This window comes from Anguilla anguilla, chromosome 9 (genome assembly GCF_013347855.1).
Source record: "Anguilla anguilla isolate fAngAng1 chromosome 9, fAngAng1.pri, whole genome shotgun sequence".
Lineage (NCBI taxonomy): Eukaryota > Metazoa > Chordata > Actinopteri > Anguilliformes > Anguillidae > Anguilla > Anguilla anguilla.
Window position 1 is genome coordinate 42,009,290 of NC_049209.1, and position 19,740 is coordinate 42,029,029.

Sequence of the window (19,740 nt, forward strand, 5' to 3'; positions counted from 1 at the left end):
GGCTCTGAAGATTGTCTTTGCCTGTAGCCGCGGACGGACTGAGTCACGTACTCCCCAGGGGGTTTTCCCTGGCTCGAAATAGGGCCTAGGTGGTGACTTTCTGTGTGACAGCGACTGCGGCCCGTCCAGCTTTGGCGCCACCGATGCATCGTCTCCCTATATTTAGCTACATTTAGACTGTGAAGTTCTCTCTTCGAGAGGTGCATTGAGATGAGGAAACGTGACAAAAAAAAATGGAAACAATTAAAATATTTATTGAAGGGTTACATATTGTGCCAGATTGGGCTTTGGGGGAATACAACATAGCCTATTCTGAAGGTTTTACGTAGTGTAAGGTTGTCATTCTACAGGAACAGTGGTATTTGGAAATGCAAAATGTCTCAAAATGCTTTTTCATTTTCGTTGCTCAAAACTTGGGTGTGATATTAAGTGTTTTACTTAATGAATCCACACAAATGGCAGCTAACTATATTTAAATATTTTTTACACATTCTCTCAATGAATGCTTGCACCATCCTTTTTTATGACTGGTGTTACTTGTACCTTAAACAACATTTTCAGAATTTTATTTCGTAGCTCAATCTGCGCAGATAGGCAAAAACAGTATGGGTTAATACAGTAGAATCCAATTAATGGCATAATGGCCATATGCCATAGTTTGGATATGTTCATGGAATTATATCTAATTACATCGCATAATGATCTATAAATATACGTTAAATCTGGGCAGATGCGGCATAAATAAACAATTGCCGTATAAAGATGCAAATCCACCAAATTTTATGAAGGTAGGCGGTTTTTGCCGAAGGTCACGTCGATAGCGGACGCCTGAGTGGCATGTGTGGTTGTCAGCACTCTCTATCTGTTACTGTCTGTTTCCTTCTTTGTGCATTAAAGCAGACGCTACTGTAGACGCTAAAGTGTCTAAGCTTGAGAGCACTCCGAGGTTATGCGCGATTTCTCCTATAGGCGGCTCAGGCAGCTTGAAAAAACACTTAGGCGGCCCGTTTAAGGCATTTCGGTGCAGGAGAAACCCCGCTCCCCTTCCCTCTCTAGATACACCCTTGTGTTAATGGCTCAGTCAAATAAAGACAAAATGCCAGGTTTTTTTGTTCTACCTCAATTATAAAATTAGGACAAAAAACTCTGATGGGATTCTCAAATCATTATCAATGGAATGTTCCAAAAAAGGTACGACTGTATAAAACTAGACTATGACCTAAAAACAACTCTTTTTGTATACTTTTCGTTTCTTGCCTCGGGTTTCTTGCCTTATGTGTTTGATAAGTAAAGTCATGCTGACAGAAAGCAGGATTTGGATGGTGAATAGGATCAGGATGGCTCACCCACTACATTCTGTCAAAGGCGGATTATTGATTATTTGATGTATTCACATGCCAAAGGGAAGGAAATAACTTGAGTTTCACATGAAGTGGACTAAGTCAGCCAGTAGTGCTTGTGTTTTGCAGCATTTCTTAGAGAAGAGGGAAGTTACGTAAGCACAAGTGAAGTTCTCTGCAATTCCCTTGCCCTTATTTAGCTAGGCGTTTGATATTTCCAGCTCAAAGCCACCTCCCACCTTCAGACCTTTTGTTTACGCTACACGCAAAAAAAAAAAAAACAGCTTACAGACAAATAAAGCTTGTATTCCCTCAGGAGGAGTCGGCCTCTAACGGAAAAACACAGTTCCGATGGCTTTGAATGTCTGAGTCTATGCCCTGGATGACTGGTTTTGGTTAATTTTTTTGTGGAAAGATGGAAAAAATGCTAAAAGGGAATTTTGTTTTTCGGCTAGGAGATATCATCAGGTTTCTGCTTTGCTGAGATTGAGTGCAGTAATGGGGAAGTTATTGAATTCTGAGTGAAACCAAATCTTGTTAGGAGCAAATGGAGCATTAAATAAGGTTAAATATCAGAAGAGCATAAAGTTTCTAGTACTAATTGCATTTTTCAGGGTGAAAAATGGTATTTCATTTTAATTAGTGAAGCTCAAAGCCAGTGCAGAACCCATGCAGTGCAATGATCCAGTGAGATATTTGAATAAAAATAAGCATTGAAGGTGCCATGAGTCATCAAGATCATTCAAGGTCATTCAGAGAACCTGTGCAACCTGTGCAGGTGATACAGATAAATATTTAAATGTATTGAATGACACATTTTTTCAGTTCAAATAGTATTGCATCGTATGAGTCTTTGATGGATAGTTTTAAAATTGTATTATAAAGGGACCTGCTATTAGTCCAAGTAATAGATTTATTTGTTTGAGATTTAAATCTCCTGTAGTGTGCTGTAACATGCTGCATCACCAAACCATTCGGGCGTGTAATGTTAGATAAAATCTACTCACTGGACCCGGTGGACCTTTGGGATTGTAACTGAATTTTACAAATACACCTAAGAATAATTGTAATTGGTATAACACATAATTAGCTTAACTATTTACCCTGATCACAAATGTGTGATTTGAATGTTCTAAATTGAATGTCCACTACTGGTAATTGAAAGAAAAGGAGTCCTAGAACACTGACTTTTAAGTTTTTAGAATGTTTTTTATTTTTTCTAAATTCTACTCTTCAAAGGGTTAAATGTAAAATAAGCATGTGTCATAAATTGGGTCTGTCTCAAGAGCACTGGTTTAATATGTCATAGTGCATTTCCAAAGAAATTCTCTCTCTCTCTCTCTCTCTCTCTCTCTCTCTCTCTCTCTCTCTCTCTCTCTCTCTCTCTCTCTCTCTCTCTCTCTCTCTCTCTCTCTCTCTCTCTCTCTCTCTCTCTCTCTCTCTCTCTCTCTCTCTCTCTCTCTCTCTCTCTCTCTCTCTCTCTCTGTGTCTGTGATCTCATTCAGGTGATCAATTTAGTGGGAAGTGCGGAGGGGGGCAGGACACTGTTAAGAGCCCGCAATTGATTCCAAAACAGCCATTATTACTCACTCCAGTTATGGGCTGTCTGTGTTTTGGAAAGATAGGCATAGTGCCTCTGTGATGCACATGAAGAATACAAAACCCACCATAATGCAGCCAGCAGGACAATAGCCTGATTGGACACCGACCATGCATATCTCTTTACCTCCAGAGACAGGATACTTTGTAGTGCAGTTGCTACTCCTCACATAAAGTGGATTTTGGGATGTAGCCTATTGGCAGAGGTGTTTAAGGGAGGATTTAGTTTATATTTCCTCTTAAAAACTCTGTTCATAATTTTCTGTATTATCTTCACATTTCTCAGTTCCTGTGCATTCTGCGGCCTTGTTTTAGTCTCTCCCTTCTGAAGGCGGCATTGGTTGCCGAAAGCTTTGCTTTCTGCTGAGTGATGCCAGTAAAATCAATCCTTCTGCTCATGAAAGAAGATATGTGGGCCATGACATAAAAAGGACATACTTCTTTTGAACATGAAAAATTCAATGATGACCAATGTTATTTGATGGGGCATGAATAGATCCGCACCCTGGAAGACTGCAGTTCTGTGCTCGAAGGCCTAGTGGTGCCTGTACAAGTGAGGGGCTGCGTGTCATTTCGGAGTTAACGCAGAAGTGTTCCACGGAAAGTTCCGGAGGGTAAAAAAAAAAATCATTTGGAAACTTGGCTGTCCTAATGCAGTGTAATTTCCAGGAGAGAAGAGCGTTGTTTGTCAAATTTAAACGCGGGACATTTCTGACTGAAGTGTTGAGACTCTTAGCCACTGTAGGGGTCACGAAAATGAACCACATTGCATTAGCTTCCCTACATGGTTAGAGTGCTAAAAAGCACCATCATCGCACTCTCCCGTCTGCCAAAGCCTGTCGACAGCTCATTCAGATGAAAAGGTAGTTTGTTTTTTTTTGTAAGTATTATGCATTGCATAATACAATATTTCAGCTTAATGGGTTTCTTTCTGTTCCTAGTCAAAAGTTTTGAAAAAAGTGTTTATTATAGTTCGGCGGATTATACTCAACTCATGCGCTTAATTTTGGTAGTTAAAATATGAGCATTTATATAGGTAATATATGTTGTGTTTCTACACATGTGCTTCGGTTGAGTAGTTCAGTTGATACCTACATGATGATGTAGTGTTAATCTGAAGGATTTAAGTCAGGAGGTATTACCTACAATGATGTTGTTGACTGTGGGATTTCATCTTAATTTGAAGCTACAATGACAGTTGCTGCGAAGGGTTATGGTGGATAATGTGTGGTTTTTCTGTTTTTCTCCCCTTTGGATTTGGCTGTTTGCTTTGGATTGTGGGTAGCTTTAATCGTCTGATAACGTGTTTTACAAGCTTTTCTCTTAGCTAGTGCTATTGAACACATTACGTCCAGATAGCCGTTCATGACAAAAGGAAACCTTGATGAATGCAATTCCTCAGAAATCATGTTAGGATGTTTGGGAAAATTGGAAATCCATTATCGTCTGTCTGCCTTTACATGTACGAGCTGTAACCTTGCAGTATTTATGAAAAACGTAGCTTGGAATGAGCCCTGTTTTTGACTGACAATCTGTGACTTCCAAGTACCCCTCTCGAGCTTGTGAGTCTCTTAAGAACATCAATGTTGGAAGTCAGGTTTTGCAGTCCTTTAGTGTTGTGTGCTAATTACATAGAGAACCTCTCAGAAATGTTACATGTGGAGTGGAGAGGTGCATATCCCAACCATTTAGCCAGTTGTTAGCAAATTGAGTTGCACTAATAGGAAAAGAAGAGACTGCATCCTTAGGGCGGGCGTACATTATACGATTTTCTCACGGGTTACGAGGTCGGGAGTTCGGATGCCCTCTCACACTTAACGAGGTTCACGTTGTGACAACAGGTCAGATGATGGCATAGACTATACGAGCTCCCGACCAGATCAGATAACGTTACAGTCGACAAAGCACAGTGGGTCATACACGGAGCCACCTCCTGATTGGTCAACGGGAACTGAAACACAGAATCGGCTCGCGTGACCTCTCACACTTGACGAATTCAAGCTGACTGTACCCAGATTTTTTTGGGTATGTCAAAAAACATTCGGGAGCCCGTAAGCTCATACCTTGCGAATTATGACCTATTGTTTTTTTTGGTACGATTTGGTACCAGTTAGAAAAAAACTATCAGGAACCTGCACGTATAATGTACGCCCGCCCTTACTCTCCCCTCATTTAGTTCAATAGCGATATCATGTGTTGATGGTTCTTTATATGTTGAGGGGTAACATTGGTTTTCTTCTGATGCCTGAAAGGTCTTGTATATGACAGCATTGTAAAAAAAAAAAAAAAAAAAACTTTTGTGCAAAGAGCAGCTCTGATTCGCCCTGATGTCTCCGTCGCGGTCTTCCGGTCCCCTGTAATCCTGGGTCTTCCTGTTCCGCGCGGTCCCCGCTGCTCCCTCTGCGCGCCGCTCAGTCCCGCTTCTCCTCTTGTTGCAGCTCAGCGGAGATCCCTCTGATCCCGGGAGCCAAGCTGGCAGCCGTGACGCGGTTGATGCGCGCTGCTGGAGGCCCCCTCGCCCCCCCGCCGCTGTCCCCCGCCTGATCGCGCCCCCGTCCCCCGCCCCCCGTCCTCCCCCCCCTCCACCAGCGATGGCCATGAGCACCGACCCTGGCTACGCCGCGCCGGACTCGGACCCGGAGCACCAGACGGAGCTGGCCGACATGGTGGCCGCCATGGACGTGGCCGCCGCCAAGGAGGCCTCCGCGGCCGCCAACGGCGTGAAGGACAGGACGCCGGACCCGGCCGCCAAGCGGGCCCCCCAGCGGCCCGTCCTGTCCAACAGGAAGCTGTCCCTGCAGGAGCGCGGGACCTACCTGGGGGCCGGCGGGGGGGCCTACCCTCACATCTCGCCCAGGGTGGCCCGCAGGCCCACCATCGAGTCCAAGCGCGTGTCCATCTCTGACGCCCAGGTGAGCAGTCGCAGCAAAGGAATGAGCCTGCCACTGTCGCTCTGGGCATGCTCTTGAATTGAATTGAATTGAATTGAATGAAGGATAGCATAATAGCAAGAGCAGGCCATTGAGCCCATCTAGGCCTGTCTTTTACCTGTAGCCCAGAGAGTGTCCTACACTGTATTAAGCCTAATCTTGAACACCCACTCGGCCTCTGCCTCTACTCTATGACCTTGCAAGCTGTTCCATACATTAGCAGCTATTCAGACGGAAAATGCTTCCTGATATCTGAGGGGAACCTGCCTTTAATCTGCAGGGGAAACAAATGGCCGACCCCACCTGATGACTGTACGTTGTGGTCCGTGTTATTCCATGTAGAGACTATGTACATGCATGGCAGTTTTTTTTTTTTGAGAAATTGTTTTTGAAAAAGAAGAACATCGAGCTGTGCTGCAGCAATTTCTGCAAGGAGGTCAGAGCTTTAGTTTAGCTTAAGACTTGAGTCCTGATAAATTATGTACAGATAATCCTTCTTTATTTATGCTCAGCTCTGAGATAGATCAGCATCAGCTATGGCGGGTCCCATCCCAGATCCTGTGCTGCGGCCATCTGACAGTGAAATGTATTTAAATAAAATCTGTAATCCACAAGCCACATTAAAAGGCTGGCTGAGTAATTCAAGATTACTTTAACAGGTGACTATGCTGTATTTATATATTTTTCTTATTTAAAATAATGTGTTTTTAGGATGACCTACATCCTGAAATATTTATATTTAGGCTCAACATATAACCAGAACTTCCTCCAGTAGGTATGGAAGATTTCACACAAATTCCAATATAAAGCATCCACAGATATATGGTACTCATCGTACCACAGATGTGTTATAATGCCTAAACTCAATATGCTAAATTCAAACTCATAATGATATTTCACTGATTATATAGTTTATAACTGGTGGTTGGTGAAACATTGGCAGTTTTTTTAATTTTTTTTTTTTCAAAATGGCTGCTCAAACAAAGGAGGTGTTGGAATGCCTTCCTCTACACCACCCCATCCGCTGCATTACGGTTTGGAACACACTAAGGGCTTTACCGCACCTTACAGCGTCGAATTGTACATTCCTGTTTACTATTCTCCAGATCTTGCAAGAACATCATGCAGATAATCCTCATTGTTATTCAGCTCAGGCAATGCACCGCTAGTATTTTTTGAGATTTATTCCCCTTACACTAAGCATAGTCATTTGTTTGGCTGCTTACTTGCTCTTTCGTGTGGTGCCTGCCATCAGTGGCGATGGCTTCTTCATGCTCGGCTGATCAGTTCTGATTGCCCATCTCCTTGTAATTGAGGGGGCCAGTCTATCGGGAGAATCAAAAAGTGCATATCACAAAAGCATATCATATCATATCATAAAAACTATTTTGTCAGAGAATTGATACGCATCATGTGTGGGCTACAGCCATGAGGACCGGAGGCCTTGGGTCTTCTTATGTAAGTTGTCTTGCATAACACACGGAATATGTCCCATTTTCTTTAAACCTAACTTTTGACATTTTTGTTGAACCATAAAAAGAATCCTGTTTTTTGAAGGAGTTATTTTGCACTGTTCAGTTTTTTTTTCCCCTTTTTGGTTTGAAGTAAGAATGACATGAAAGTATCTGCTGCATTAAGTTCAATGTATCTCTTGTCACTTGGTTCAACTGACTTATTTACAGTAAGCTCTACTATGAATAGAGAATGGGAAAACTATATGAAAGCAGGTGCTTTGCTTTGTTTTTGTTTTTTGTTTTTCTAACAAGGCTGCCTTTTCTGGAAGAAGAAATGGATCACCATTTTCTGTGGGGATTTTTTTCCCCCTTTGTAAGTGAATCTAAATGGGTCTGACCCCACTCAGAAAGACTGACCCTTAATGGATTGTGGCATTGAGAGTGGTTTTCTGTCAGTGCTGACGCCGGCTCCATCGCTCTCCCGGGCTAACGGCTGCTGTCGCGCGCTTCGTTTGCAGGGGGGTGGAGGGGGGCCGGGGGGCGGTGGCGGTTTGGGGGGGACCGGGAACAGGGACAGATGTTCCCGCGGGCTGAACCCACCGAATAGGCCGTAGGTAGCCCTTCTACCTGTCCCGAGCTCGTGTCCCGGCTGCGGAGCCTGGAGGGGAAGCTGGTGTTGGCCCACCCCCCCCCCCCCCCACACACCTCTTCCCCCACCCCTCACAGATCCCGCGCAGCCTGCTAATCGGGACAGCAGCATCTGGCGCGCACGCTAACGTGCTACTACTTGCGCTTCGATCGAGATCGCTCGGCAGATGCTGAGGTCGGCGTCTGAGTCAGCGGCTCCTGAGCAGCGCCGATGATGCGATACCGCCGGCGGACGGGCTCCTCCGTCGCATTCCCGCCGCGTTTCCGCGGGGCACATCCGCTGACCAGACCAGCACGGCCCCACAGCGGGCTGGCTGGCCTCGCCGCAGACAGGACAGCGAGCTCTAATCATTCTGGGTGCCTCTGGTTTTGAAAGGTTAATATAGCGAGCTGTGGATAATACCCCAGATGGGGCATCCCTCTCTGCCTCTCGCTGAGATTTTTAATCAACGTGGGCCATTTTTGGGCTGGGATTAACTGTTATAATCTGGAGACAGGCACTGTGAGTCCAGTCAGTGTACCTGTGAATAACAAGTACAAAAAAAAACATTGAGTTCTGTTTTTTTGCGGTTTGTGTGTGTGTGTGTGTGTGTGTGTGTGTGTGTGTGTGTGCAGCTGTGTGTGTGTGTGTCTGCTTGTGCGTGTGTTTTTGTGTGTGTATGCGATCTCGTGTATTTGTGTTGCTGTACACTATGTTTCTTTTTATTCTTAGCTTTTAAAACAAATGCATCAGAAATGGTGAAAAAACTGCTTACATAGAATGCCAGCATGGCTTGGCATATCAGCATTATGTGTAGAGCTGTTTGGAGACCTAGAATCAAGTCTCCAAACAGAAACGCTTCCCCTCCAACTGAAGCTTCCCATATTAAAATGGTGACAGTACTTAAATTTAAGAGGTTAATAAACAATGATTATGGCACACTTAGGAACTGAATAACTACCATATTTATTTTAAATATGACCAATTCTTCATCACGTGAAATAAAAGGAAGACCAGAGCTTCAGGCTTGTGCGATTGTTGTCAAGCGCTTCATTCGTCATAGCTGTAATAATCCGCTTACCGTACAATGAGTTCAGCGGTTTTGTATTGAAGATGAAACACCTGCCCGTTCGAGAGCATCTGACGGAGTGTCTCCTGTCTCTCGGGCCTTCGATCACTCACGTCCTCCGAGGCAGTACTGAATTCACGGTTTTTGTTCACCTGCAGGTTACCTGCCTGCGCGGAGTAGAGACGAGCGAATATTCAGTGCAACTCCTGTGGCACTTTGCGTATAAAAATATGAAAGTGCTTCACGGTGACTTTGAATTCGAAATGCCGTTTCTTTACTCTCGTGGGTAGCCATGTTGAAAGACATTCTTTCTTTTAGAAAGTAAAAGGTTTTATTGGTTGAACAAAAAACAGTACTGTGCACAAATATTTATTAAAAGTTGTATTAGCTAATAACAGCCCATGTGCCAAAGTAACATTAGCATATATCCTATCCACTGTGATGCAAGGTTACATATTTCAATCACTATTGATTGACTGGGCATGGAAAAAATATAATATTATAAAACATTATATTTTTAACAGTTAACCAGTAAGAATGGCCCCCACTAATTGATAGGCAAATCTGAACCAAAAGCACATCTCATGCCTATCAGTTAGCCAAAAAGCTAATTTCAAAATTGGTTCCTCATTTTGTAGCCTGAATTCTGGTGACTGTAAGCAGAAGGGATTGACAGAATGTGACACATTTGGCTTCAACTAAAAAATAGAGGAAAATGCTCATAGTCAATAAATAAATAAGAGCATATCAGGATAGTGGCTCGGACATCCTTTTAAGCCTCATATGCAGGCTTACTGCTGACTTGTCACTGAATTCAGGTCCAGTCTTATCTGATGAATAAGAGGGGGGCTATCACATTTCCATATCAGATCTTGAAGAAATTTAAATAGATCTGCTTTAAGAGTATGCGTGCGGTACCTTCTAAATGATAAGATTAAGGTGCGCCATCCTAAATGAGATTTTTTCCTGGAGCTCCCCATTGAATTGAGTCACCCAGGGTTAAGAACAAAGCACCGTAAAAGTTTAACTGACTTCAAGGCTTAATGGTGACCTCAGAGCACCTCGTCTCTCTCTCCTGAGCGGAGTGAAGTGTGTCGCAGGAGCCATTGAGAGGCCCTGGCTCCGCTCGATTCACTGTGAAGGTCAAACGCAAGCGAAGAAAGGGAATGAAAAAGCCACGCTTCGCTTCAGACTCGGAGTAGATTATTTTTCAGCCGCGATATTAAATGTACAGGATTGTCTGACCATGAGAATCAATTCCGATAAATCTTCTTATGACCGAAGAACCGCCCCCCCCCCCCCCCCAGGCTTTACTGCTGGAGCGTGTTGAAATTCAGCGCGTGGCCTTCTAGCGTATGGATATGAGTCGTGACCTCCAGGGTTCACTTCTCACTCAGCGCTTACCAGCAGTTTAAATTAGTTTCACTCTTAGCGGTGGGAGCAGCCAGGGGGGAAAAAAAAGGTTAATAAAAAAAAAAAACAATTTAATTTCAGGAGAACGTTAACGAGCAGGCGGGCTGTAATGAGGAAATGCTTAATGGCCTGTTTGGTGAACCCGGTTGGTTGGGTGAGGTACATCTCGTAGTGTGGCGCGCGGTCCCTGAAACTGCAGGAGCCAGGGCAGCGCTGCGCGCAGTTTCACCGTGTTCATTTCAGGCTCGATATCCCGCCATTTTGTCGAGCCGGTTTCCGTTGGCAGTCTCTTCTTGGGAGGAAGGGGGGAAGGGTAGGGAGAGAGCTGGCCAGCCCTGACATACTTTCTTTTCTAGTTTAATTTCAGATGGAAAGTATAATCAATATAAATATGGCGGCGTGCGGGGGGGGAGGGGGGGATTAAATAAAGCGAGCAGGCTGCCGGTGCTCCTCAGGCAGGCGGGGGAGAGGGGGATATTGGAAAGGCTGTTAGCGGCGGGCGTTGCAGATGGAGCTGGCGGCTCATCGTATGATTTATTGAAGCCCGGCCGCCTGCGCGCTCAGCCAGGAGCCGCTCGGGCTGGAAGAGACTGAGCTCGCGCTACCGCAGCGCCGCTCGCACTGAGCATGTGCCAGCGCTCTCTCTCTGGCTCGCCGCCACCGCCGCGCGCTCGTCCCGCGCGCTTGCTTTATCCGTCCTCGCTCTCCCTCGCCTCGCGCGCTTTGCCCATGACGGGAGGCCGAACGGGTCGGAAACGCGCGAGATTGACGTCTGGAATCACGGGTTGTCGGCGCGCTGTCGACCCCTCGTTCGCGCGTTCGCCACGCGTCGACAGCGCGTGATTCCAGATGTCAGTTTCGCATGCTTACCTGTTTGGCCTTCCATACTAGGAAAGGGCAGGAGGAAAGGAGGCAGGGAGGTTAATAAATAAGCCATTGGAATGCGCCCACAGTCTGGGCCGCTGGTTTCCTCTCTCCTCAACCTGAGAGCAAGGGAGCTTGAGGCCATTTGGGTTTCTCAGATATGAGGGTTGTTTTTTTTTGGGGGGGGGGGGGGGGTTGCGGTGGGGGGGTTCGTTGTTTCCTCTGCACATTGTCCGTTTGTACTGCAGGTTGATATAAATTCAGCCAGCAGTTCCCTCAGGCTACCGTGGCTGCAGTGTCAGAGCCCCCGCTTGTGAACAGAACACAGCTGCAAGCCACCTTCTCTGACTGCCTCACCTCATTACGCCCGTTTGTTGTTATACTGGGTAAAAAAAAAGGCCTCCTAGAAACAAGTTTACTTTTGTAGTCAGCTGTTAGTCTAAGACAGCTGTTCGGGAAAGCATTTAACAGGGGGAATATTATGTAGAAATACAAAAACTTCACGTCCATCAGAAAAAACTTTTGTTTTCTAACTACGTCTTTTCTAGGCTTTGCCGTAAATTTCCACGGCTGATGTGAAACCTGTTACCTACATTCACTTAAAACGCTGCGCTGTTTCTGTTTTACATGCAGCTGATCTGTTGAGTTGATTTCATTGGTTGGGTCCCTGAAGTTAATCTGTGTGTCACCCTGCCTCTATGGCACTTTCCGTTTAATGGAGTTTTTTTAATGGGTTGATTTGTGTTTTCAATCTGGCCTAGCAGTGTGCTCAAACACCCCCTTCTCTTTCTTGCAGGACTGCATCCAGCTAAACCAGTACAAGCTGAAAAGTGAGATCGGAAAGGTGAGCGCATGTCCGCTGTCTCTCTGTGCTGTGCAGAGCACTCGGCGTTTTCTACAGCACTGGTTTTACATAAGCAAGCTGCCCTCATTCTAAATCAGAGCACATTAGCAACAGATTTGTTGTCAGGATGTAAGGTGTGCTGTTCATTGGCACAGTGTTCTATATAGAGCTAACCCCTTGATTGTGTACCCCAGACATCCAAATGTGCTACATTACTGAAAGACACACGGTGTTGTCGTTTTCACCTTCCTCTATTATTCCTGTGTAACAGGTCTAAAGCAACCGTTTCTGGAAGTGCACGTATTTAGGCATTTGCTCTGTTTACATTTGTTTTCATTAGATTGTAGTTCTGTTGTTTATTCTTGCCTCCATCGGTCCATTTATAATTAATGCCCTTGATGACGCTGCCATTTTTTATTGCATTGATTGGCTGCTGGTCCATTTCTTTCCTCCAGTGCAGGCTGTCGATACTGCCTTCCGGTCACAGTGCCGGGCATCAGTCAAATACACTAGACTTGCGCTATCTTTGCACTGATTTGGCAGAACTCAATAAAATGGCATGACCTGATGTCTTGTGAATAACAAATCACTTTTATTTGATTTTATTTATTATACTAGTTATATTATGTTTTACTGGATCATGAATAAGTAATATGTGAAGTCTTGTGGTATACAGAAGATTGGGGATTGGCTGCTCCTTATCACTCATATACCTTTAATGTGGTCCTGTTTAGCACTGCCAGGGTATATAATTGAATGTTGGAGTAGGTTCTGAGAATTTTTTTTTACATTTTTGAGTTGTACCCAGTAACGAATGGAAACCATGAACCGTGAAAGATGTCCCCCTGAAAAAGTAATGTTTAAACACAAATTACAGTTGCATGCTTTTATTTAGGAATATATTGTAAAGAAACGTATAATGTAATATACTGTATGTTATACCATATACTGTTTGTATACAATAGTGAGTTGTAAGTCAAAGTGGCAATAATTTACACATTTAATAATAGATTACATTTAGTTCACATATTTTAAAATACACGTTCCTTATGTTTTGGATTTTGTACTTTTCCATTGCTTTCTCTCGGCGGCTGGCTGAGCTGTCACACCTGGAAGTCCCCAGACTCAGTTCTTCTCTTTTCCACCTTCCCTCCCTTCTCTTGTGTCTCCTTCCACAGGGCTCGTATGGGGTGGTGAAGCTGGCGTATAATGAAGACGACGACAAGTATTACGTGAGTCCCCCCCGCCCTTCGGGAGCATAGGTGTTAGCCTGTCCGTCTTCCCGTTTTTTACGCGATGGGGTTCGGTGTCGTCCCCTCCCTGCCGTCTGAGTGCGATCAAAACATCCTGCCCGTGACCGCTTTAGCTGCCCCTGTAATTGGCTGAGACCTACTGGGGGGGGGGGGTCGCCGGGAGGGGCGTGGCTCCCGCAGAGTGGGTGGGGATCTGCCCCCGGCTTCTACAACAGCACCGGAGCAGCTAAGGGAACTCCGTTCTATTGTCCTGCTCTCACGAAAATCAATGATTCACCAGCATCTGACGTGCAGAACGAACTCCAAGCGTTCAACGTCGACAACGAGGTCTGAGAGAACAGGAGCCGACAAAGAGCGGGGGCGCGAAGCGAACACTCGAGCGCAGGGCTCGGGGCGGACCGCGGAGAACCTGATTCGCCGCGCCCGAACGCCCCTCCTGTTACCTTTCCCAGGCAGATTAAGTATGATTAATCATTTACACCTCTCCAGGGAGAGGGGCAGCCGGCCTTGAAATGTTATTTGAGTGACTCAAGGCTTCTCCTCTCCGCGCTTGTTGTTTTTGTCGAGCGGAGCGCGCGGCCGAGACCTCCGCGGCGGCGGCGCCGCATGCCGTACCGCACGATTACGCGGTCGGGGGGAGGGGGGAGGGGGGCGGGGGGGGGGGGGGGGGGGGGGGACTCTTCCTCCTCTGCTCTGCTCCTCTCCAGCTGAAGGAGAGAGCGGCTTTTAACTCTGAGATTGCGTGTCATTACCGCTCGTCGGCTTGAAAAGCCCGGCCTAGCCTGAGTAGCTGGGTACGGGGGAGTGAGGGGGACGGAGGGAGATAAGGAGGCAAAGAGAAAAGGATCCTCCGAGCTGTAATCGCGCTCATTCACACTGACAGGCTTCTTCACTGTTTGACATGAAGCTGAAAGGTGGTCAGGGAAATGGCCCGTTTTGATAAGGCATTGAATAGACTCAGTGCACAGCCACTGTTTGCTGCTCGTTGCCAAAATATTGTAGCCAAAAAGAAGAGTGGAATAACAAGACGCAAACAATATGCTTGCTGGCATTGTTCAGAGAATTGAGCTCCAAGGTAACAAAGCAAATGTTTTTGGAGAGGTGAATCTAATAGACTTGCAATGACATTGCTCATCTTTCCTCACTCACTCTCTGGTTCCAGCCTGGGGAGATCTTAGCTGGAGACTTTGATTATTACACTGCCCAGGCTGGATATGAAAAGGGGACGGCCCTGTAATCATGAATTTAAAAGTCGTTGCTTTCTGATGTGGAGTCGCCGGTAATCTACATCTGCCTTCCAACGCCCACCACACATTAGCCTCTGATTTGTCTCGGGAGCAACCGGTTTAGCTCGCCTGGTGCTTCGTCGCACATGCGCAGAGGAAGTTCACATTAGCGTAGCTGCCAACCAGTGAGCCGGAGACGTTCGCTAATTTGCGGTTTTATTTCCTTGTTTACAGACTGAGTCTGCAGTCGCCGTTTTCTTTTTTTTTTTTTTTTTGGCTATTTAGGCTGCTAGCAGCGCTGTAACCTAGTAACAGTGATGTGCCTGCCAAGCTCCTAGTCTGTCACCAAGGTCGGCAAGATTTTTTAATGTTATGACTAGCTTTCCACAATGGTGGCATTGAATTGAAGTGTCAATTTTGTCAGAAACTGTGTAGTCACTGGCAAACCAGAGACCTTTTCACACAGGTCCTCGATGTAGTGGACATTTTGTCCAGAGGCCTGGGAGTATATACTGTAGCACTGGTTGTCTGTGGCCTCTGCATTGTTCTGTTCCTCATCCTGAAAGGGATTTTTGTAGAAAAGACCACAGACCCGAGAGATCGGGGTTGCGCTCGGTTGTGCAATGGATCCAGTCTTGTTTATAACTACAGAACAACCTGTAGCAGCAGTTACAGTTAAACTGTTTTCTGTCTCTCTTCAGTCCTTCTGAAGTCACTAATCACACCATCATTTTAATCAAGGGAAGGTGTGTGTTGTCATGTTAAGGAGTGCAACTCGGTTAGTCACTGCGTTGGAGTTTGCAATCAATTTTTTTCCTTTCCTGAGAAAACAATTGATTGCAAATGAGATGTTCAGTTAAAAATTTCATGCAAATTTTCATTCATTATATTAGTCATTGCTTTCAGTTAATCATAAATGATCAGTTAATAATTAAAGATGCTACTGCATTTTACCTGTCATTTAAACGTAATCAGCAAGCTTTGGGCCAGATTTACTAAACCTTTTGCTACTAGCGTCAGCGGCTGATATGACATATTCTGCTCCAGAAGCGTGGGTCTTAGGTATCAAGCAGGCGCACGTGGCAGGAAGCGCGGTGTCACGTACGCCAGTCATCGCAAGGTGCGCTTCTCTCCTTCATGCATATGCATTTAAGCGAGGATCTTGCAAGTCATGGGTGGAGACATTACACAGTAAGTGTGGCCGATTATGCGTTCAGTTGAATTTACTGACGTTCAAGTAATTGACGGGGGGTCAGTTTTTGTGCGAAGGTTTTCTGCTGCTAAAGAGCAGGCGTAAATCAAGGTGCGAGCAAGACGGAGACCGGGGTATAGGCCTCTAAGATGCACTGAGAGAATCTTTGCAACAAGAATTACTCTGTTTCAACTCCTTGAGTAAGAAATCATCAAAGGGTGGAGATTAAGTAGCCACGCAATAATAACTAGGTGTTTGCCACGGAAAATACTGGCGAAAGTTGTTAAAAATAACGAAAACCTGAAACAAGTGGCAGAAATCACAGAGTGTTTTAAGAAAATTAATTTATTAAATTAACCTACAGATCTCATGCGCAGCAGTGGGAAATGATCTAAATAGAATGCCTAACTGTAGAGACAGTAGCAAGCGCTTTAATTTTCAAAACAAATCAGCAGGCAGTTTTCACTAGTAAAAAATATGAGCAAATACATTGATAGGCTGGGGCGTTTAATTCCTTTTGTCCGTCACGGAGAGAGCATGCTTTTTGCCTTTAACAAACATTTTTTAATGAAACAGCAAACTGCATTACTGAAAATATTCATGAAAACTTACTGTGTGTTTGTTTCTTTAAAGTTATATTTAAATGTGTGAGTCTTTCATGGAGTGCCTGTTGTTACTGACAACATGTAGCCACGGGACAAGGAGCACTCAGCATCAAGAGTTTAATTGCCACAAACATTTAATTGCCACAACTTGCTGTGGGCGGTGTTATAATTACCATCCTAAACTGCTGAAAACTTCATGGAAAGCTCTAAAAAATTAGGAAAGACACGGAACTGCTAAAAAGAGAGAAAAATCATGGAATCAGTGGCACCTGCGACTTCTGTGACAAACACCCAGCCCTAGAAATAATATATGACCTAGAAACTCTCTCACGACGTTCCCATTCCAGCAATAGGTCAATCTCCTTGCAGCATCTCGCATCTGGGTCATTTCAATCGACAGTTACCACCACATCTGGAATATCATGTTCCTCATTTTGTCCTGCGCTGTCTAGTGGTGGATACGCTCTTACACTGCACCAGAAGATACATCAAATTCCCCACATCCAGTCAGGATATTCGACGCACTGTCCGGGAGTGTTTCGAACTGTGCATTTTAAGCTCTGCTTCATTCGCAAAATGCAATTAGTAGGCAGTCTCATTCACTGCTAGCGTAATTAGCTGTAGCCTTAGTAAGAAGACTGCGTACGCACTAACATACCCTCGTCGGGCCGCATTCTGTGCTGTAAATCTTATATACATACATGTGGAAGAACACTAGTAACACTCATGAACTACAATCCTGTTCACTACTACATAACATTTAAGGGTTCCTCAACCCTAGTTACTGAATTGAAATGCTGTTATTTAAGAGCTGAAAGGCTTTCAGCTGTTTCCTTTCCACCAAGGAAAAGTATGGTCTGCAGGTGCAAGAATTAACACCCGATTAGTCTTTCATTTGAGAGCTTAATAAGCAGTATCTGGGAAATGTTTCAAAGCACTTCTTCTGGAGAAAGCAGAAAGCTGGTCGCACACAAAGGAAGAGGGTATCTTTTATCCTGGTAGCTTTAGTGCAATGGGAGTACACTTACTGAGTCACTGTGAAGTTGAAGTTGTGAAATACAGCATGTTGTCCTCTGGACAAATGAAAATGATTACCTCAAACATATCGCTGCACACACTCAGCATTGTGGTGATTTCACAAGAAGTGATGTGTCTTAGTACACTGACAGCAGAGCCCAGGAATTTTCTGTCAAGCATCTACACATATTATTATTATTATTATTATTATTATTATTATTATTATTATTTGTATTATTGTTGTTGTTGTTGTTGTTGTATTATCATTTCTTTTATGTATTATTTATTGACTTGTATTGTGTGACACCCAGCTTTATTCAGCAGTTCTTGCATTGCTTACTTTGTGCATGGTATCCGTTTATACAGCTGAATACATGCAGAAGCATTTCAGGTTCAGCACTTAACACTGTAACGGGAGCGCTCCAGAATTTAAACCTACGCGATCAGTTGTTATTGGCAGTTATTCAGTGGTAAATATGCTGTTGCCTACTTGTGCTCCTCGTCGGGGTTCTGACTGCAGCTTTAGTTGTGCGTTTGCTTTCCTGAAGGGAGAAATCAAGGGAGCTGTGGGTGCAGTGCACTGCTGAGTGCAGTCTTAATAGAGCACTTCCGCTACGGCCATCTCTCACTGTTAACATTCGCTCACATTAAGCACCAGCCGTGCCGCGAATCTTAAGTGTGCAATTAGGAAGCGCAAATTAATCAACCTAGGCAATTGAGAGTTTGTAAAAGGGTTTCTTTTTAATTAATATGGAGTTCCAGGAAACGCAAGAAGCCGGATCACTGCATCATCCGACGAATGCTTTCTGCCGTAAATATGCCTCTTAAGTGCTTTGTAGAATCGTAACGTGATTTCACAAAGGTTACAGCAACTTACATCAGGGTAATATTTAGGGCCTAATGAAAAGAATTATCTTCTTAATAGAACAACAATGAAGTTGTGCTGAACTATTTGAAAGATTACGCAACGGTGGAAACCCAGAGCACTTTTTTCAATGAAATAGGCCACATGAAATTGTTGAAGCTTGTGTTTCCCTGCACATAAACTGAAGTTTTATCTGATCTGAACTGGAGTAAATAGAATGCAGGGCCCTGGCTTGTCATACTGTAAATTCCTCCACTGCTGTCACTGCTCCCCTTGTAGGGGTGTGATTTGTCAATCCTAAGAAAAGTCCATTTTTGGAATGTTTCTAGTTGCTTTCAGTTGCCAGTAGCGATTGTTACATCAGCATTAGAATGTTCCGTTAAGAACATTCTAATCGTATATTTGTGATCTGATACCTGAAAAGGCAGCGTCTGTAATGAAAAGGAGAGTGGAGGGAAATACAGGAGCGACAGATCAGTTCGTCTGGCAATATGACGAAACGCAAAAAAACAAAAGGTTCAGACCCAAACTGTATTCATGTGTAGCTCCCTCTCTCTCTCTCTCTCGAGACCTTGTGAAAACACAGACCCGGTCTGTTTGTGTATCTGAGTCTGTCAGTGTTGTCATCTGCCATGTGCCTCTTTTCGGTGTGTGTCCCTTTTCGGTGTGTGTCAATACGTAAGGGTGCCGTCAACTTCATGCACTTCATCCAAAGGCCAGCCAGCATATATTTCTTGTCCTGAGAGGGCTACGTACAGAACACACTGGTTGAAACACATTCTGTAGGCATAAGAAACACCGAGGACACCCTTGTAAAGAAATGATAGGAAAAGGTTTGGTAGACAGAGGCAAGGTTATTCCTGATAGTTCCTGCATTTGTCAGGTTATTTTTGCCCGTCTCTTGTGCGCGAAAACGTAGCTGTGGCTCAGTGTGATGCCGAGATCTGCACTGCGTCTCCAGGACCCGCCCGACAGGGCAGCAGCGATCTCTTAACCGGCCGTCATCCCTACTCGAGATGAGAATGTATGTAGCTCTCAGTGAGCCAGGCAACGGCTTCTGAAGGAGGGCTCCCGGGTCAGGATTGGATAGATCTACTGTAGGTTACTGAGTACGAGTGCAGATGCACAGTACATCTTCAGCATCTGGGTGCCTCAACATTACACTTACAGAAGAATTTTAGTGGGCTGAATTAACAGCAGCCATTAGCCCCTGATATTCCTGATTTCCTGGTCTAGTTTTCCCACGTAGGAAGTTAGTAATACTTGAGACTCACCAGCAGGGCCGGCCCTAGGATTTTGGTGGCCCTTGGGTGCTGTTGGATTCTGTCGAGTGCGGTGTTGGGGGGTGCTGTTGGATTTTGTCGAGGGGGGTGGGGGTGGGGGGTGCAGTTGAAGTCTGTCGAGCCGGGGGGGTGGGGGCGGGGGGGGGGGGGGGGCGGGG

The 19,740-nt window shown here is 44.9% G+C and overlaps 1 protein-coding gene across 2 annotated transcripts in view; it reads left to right on the forward strand.

Annotated features, from left to right (window-relative positions):
- The first annotated feature begins 5,503 nt into the window (after nucleotides 1-5,503).
- camkk1a (calcium/calmodulin-dependent protein kinase kinase 1, alpha a) overlaps nucleotides 5,504-19,740 on the forward strand; it is a 44,334-nt gene continuing 30,097 nt past the window's right edge. For both annotated transcript variants that reach the window (XM_035433032.1, XM_035433033.1), the window contains exons 1-3: nucleotides 5,504-5,851; nucleotides 12,094-12,141; nucleotides 13,320-13,373. In XM_035433032.1, the coding sequence (XP_035288923.1) occupies nucleotides 5,531-5,851; nucleotides 12,094-12,141; nucleotides 13,320-13,373 (423 nt within the window). In that variant the 5' untranslated portion in view covers nucleotides 5,504-5,530. The remainder of the gene's footprint in view (nucleotides 5,852-12,093; nucleotides 12,142-13,319; nucleotides 13,374-19,740) is intronic.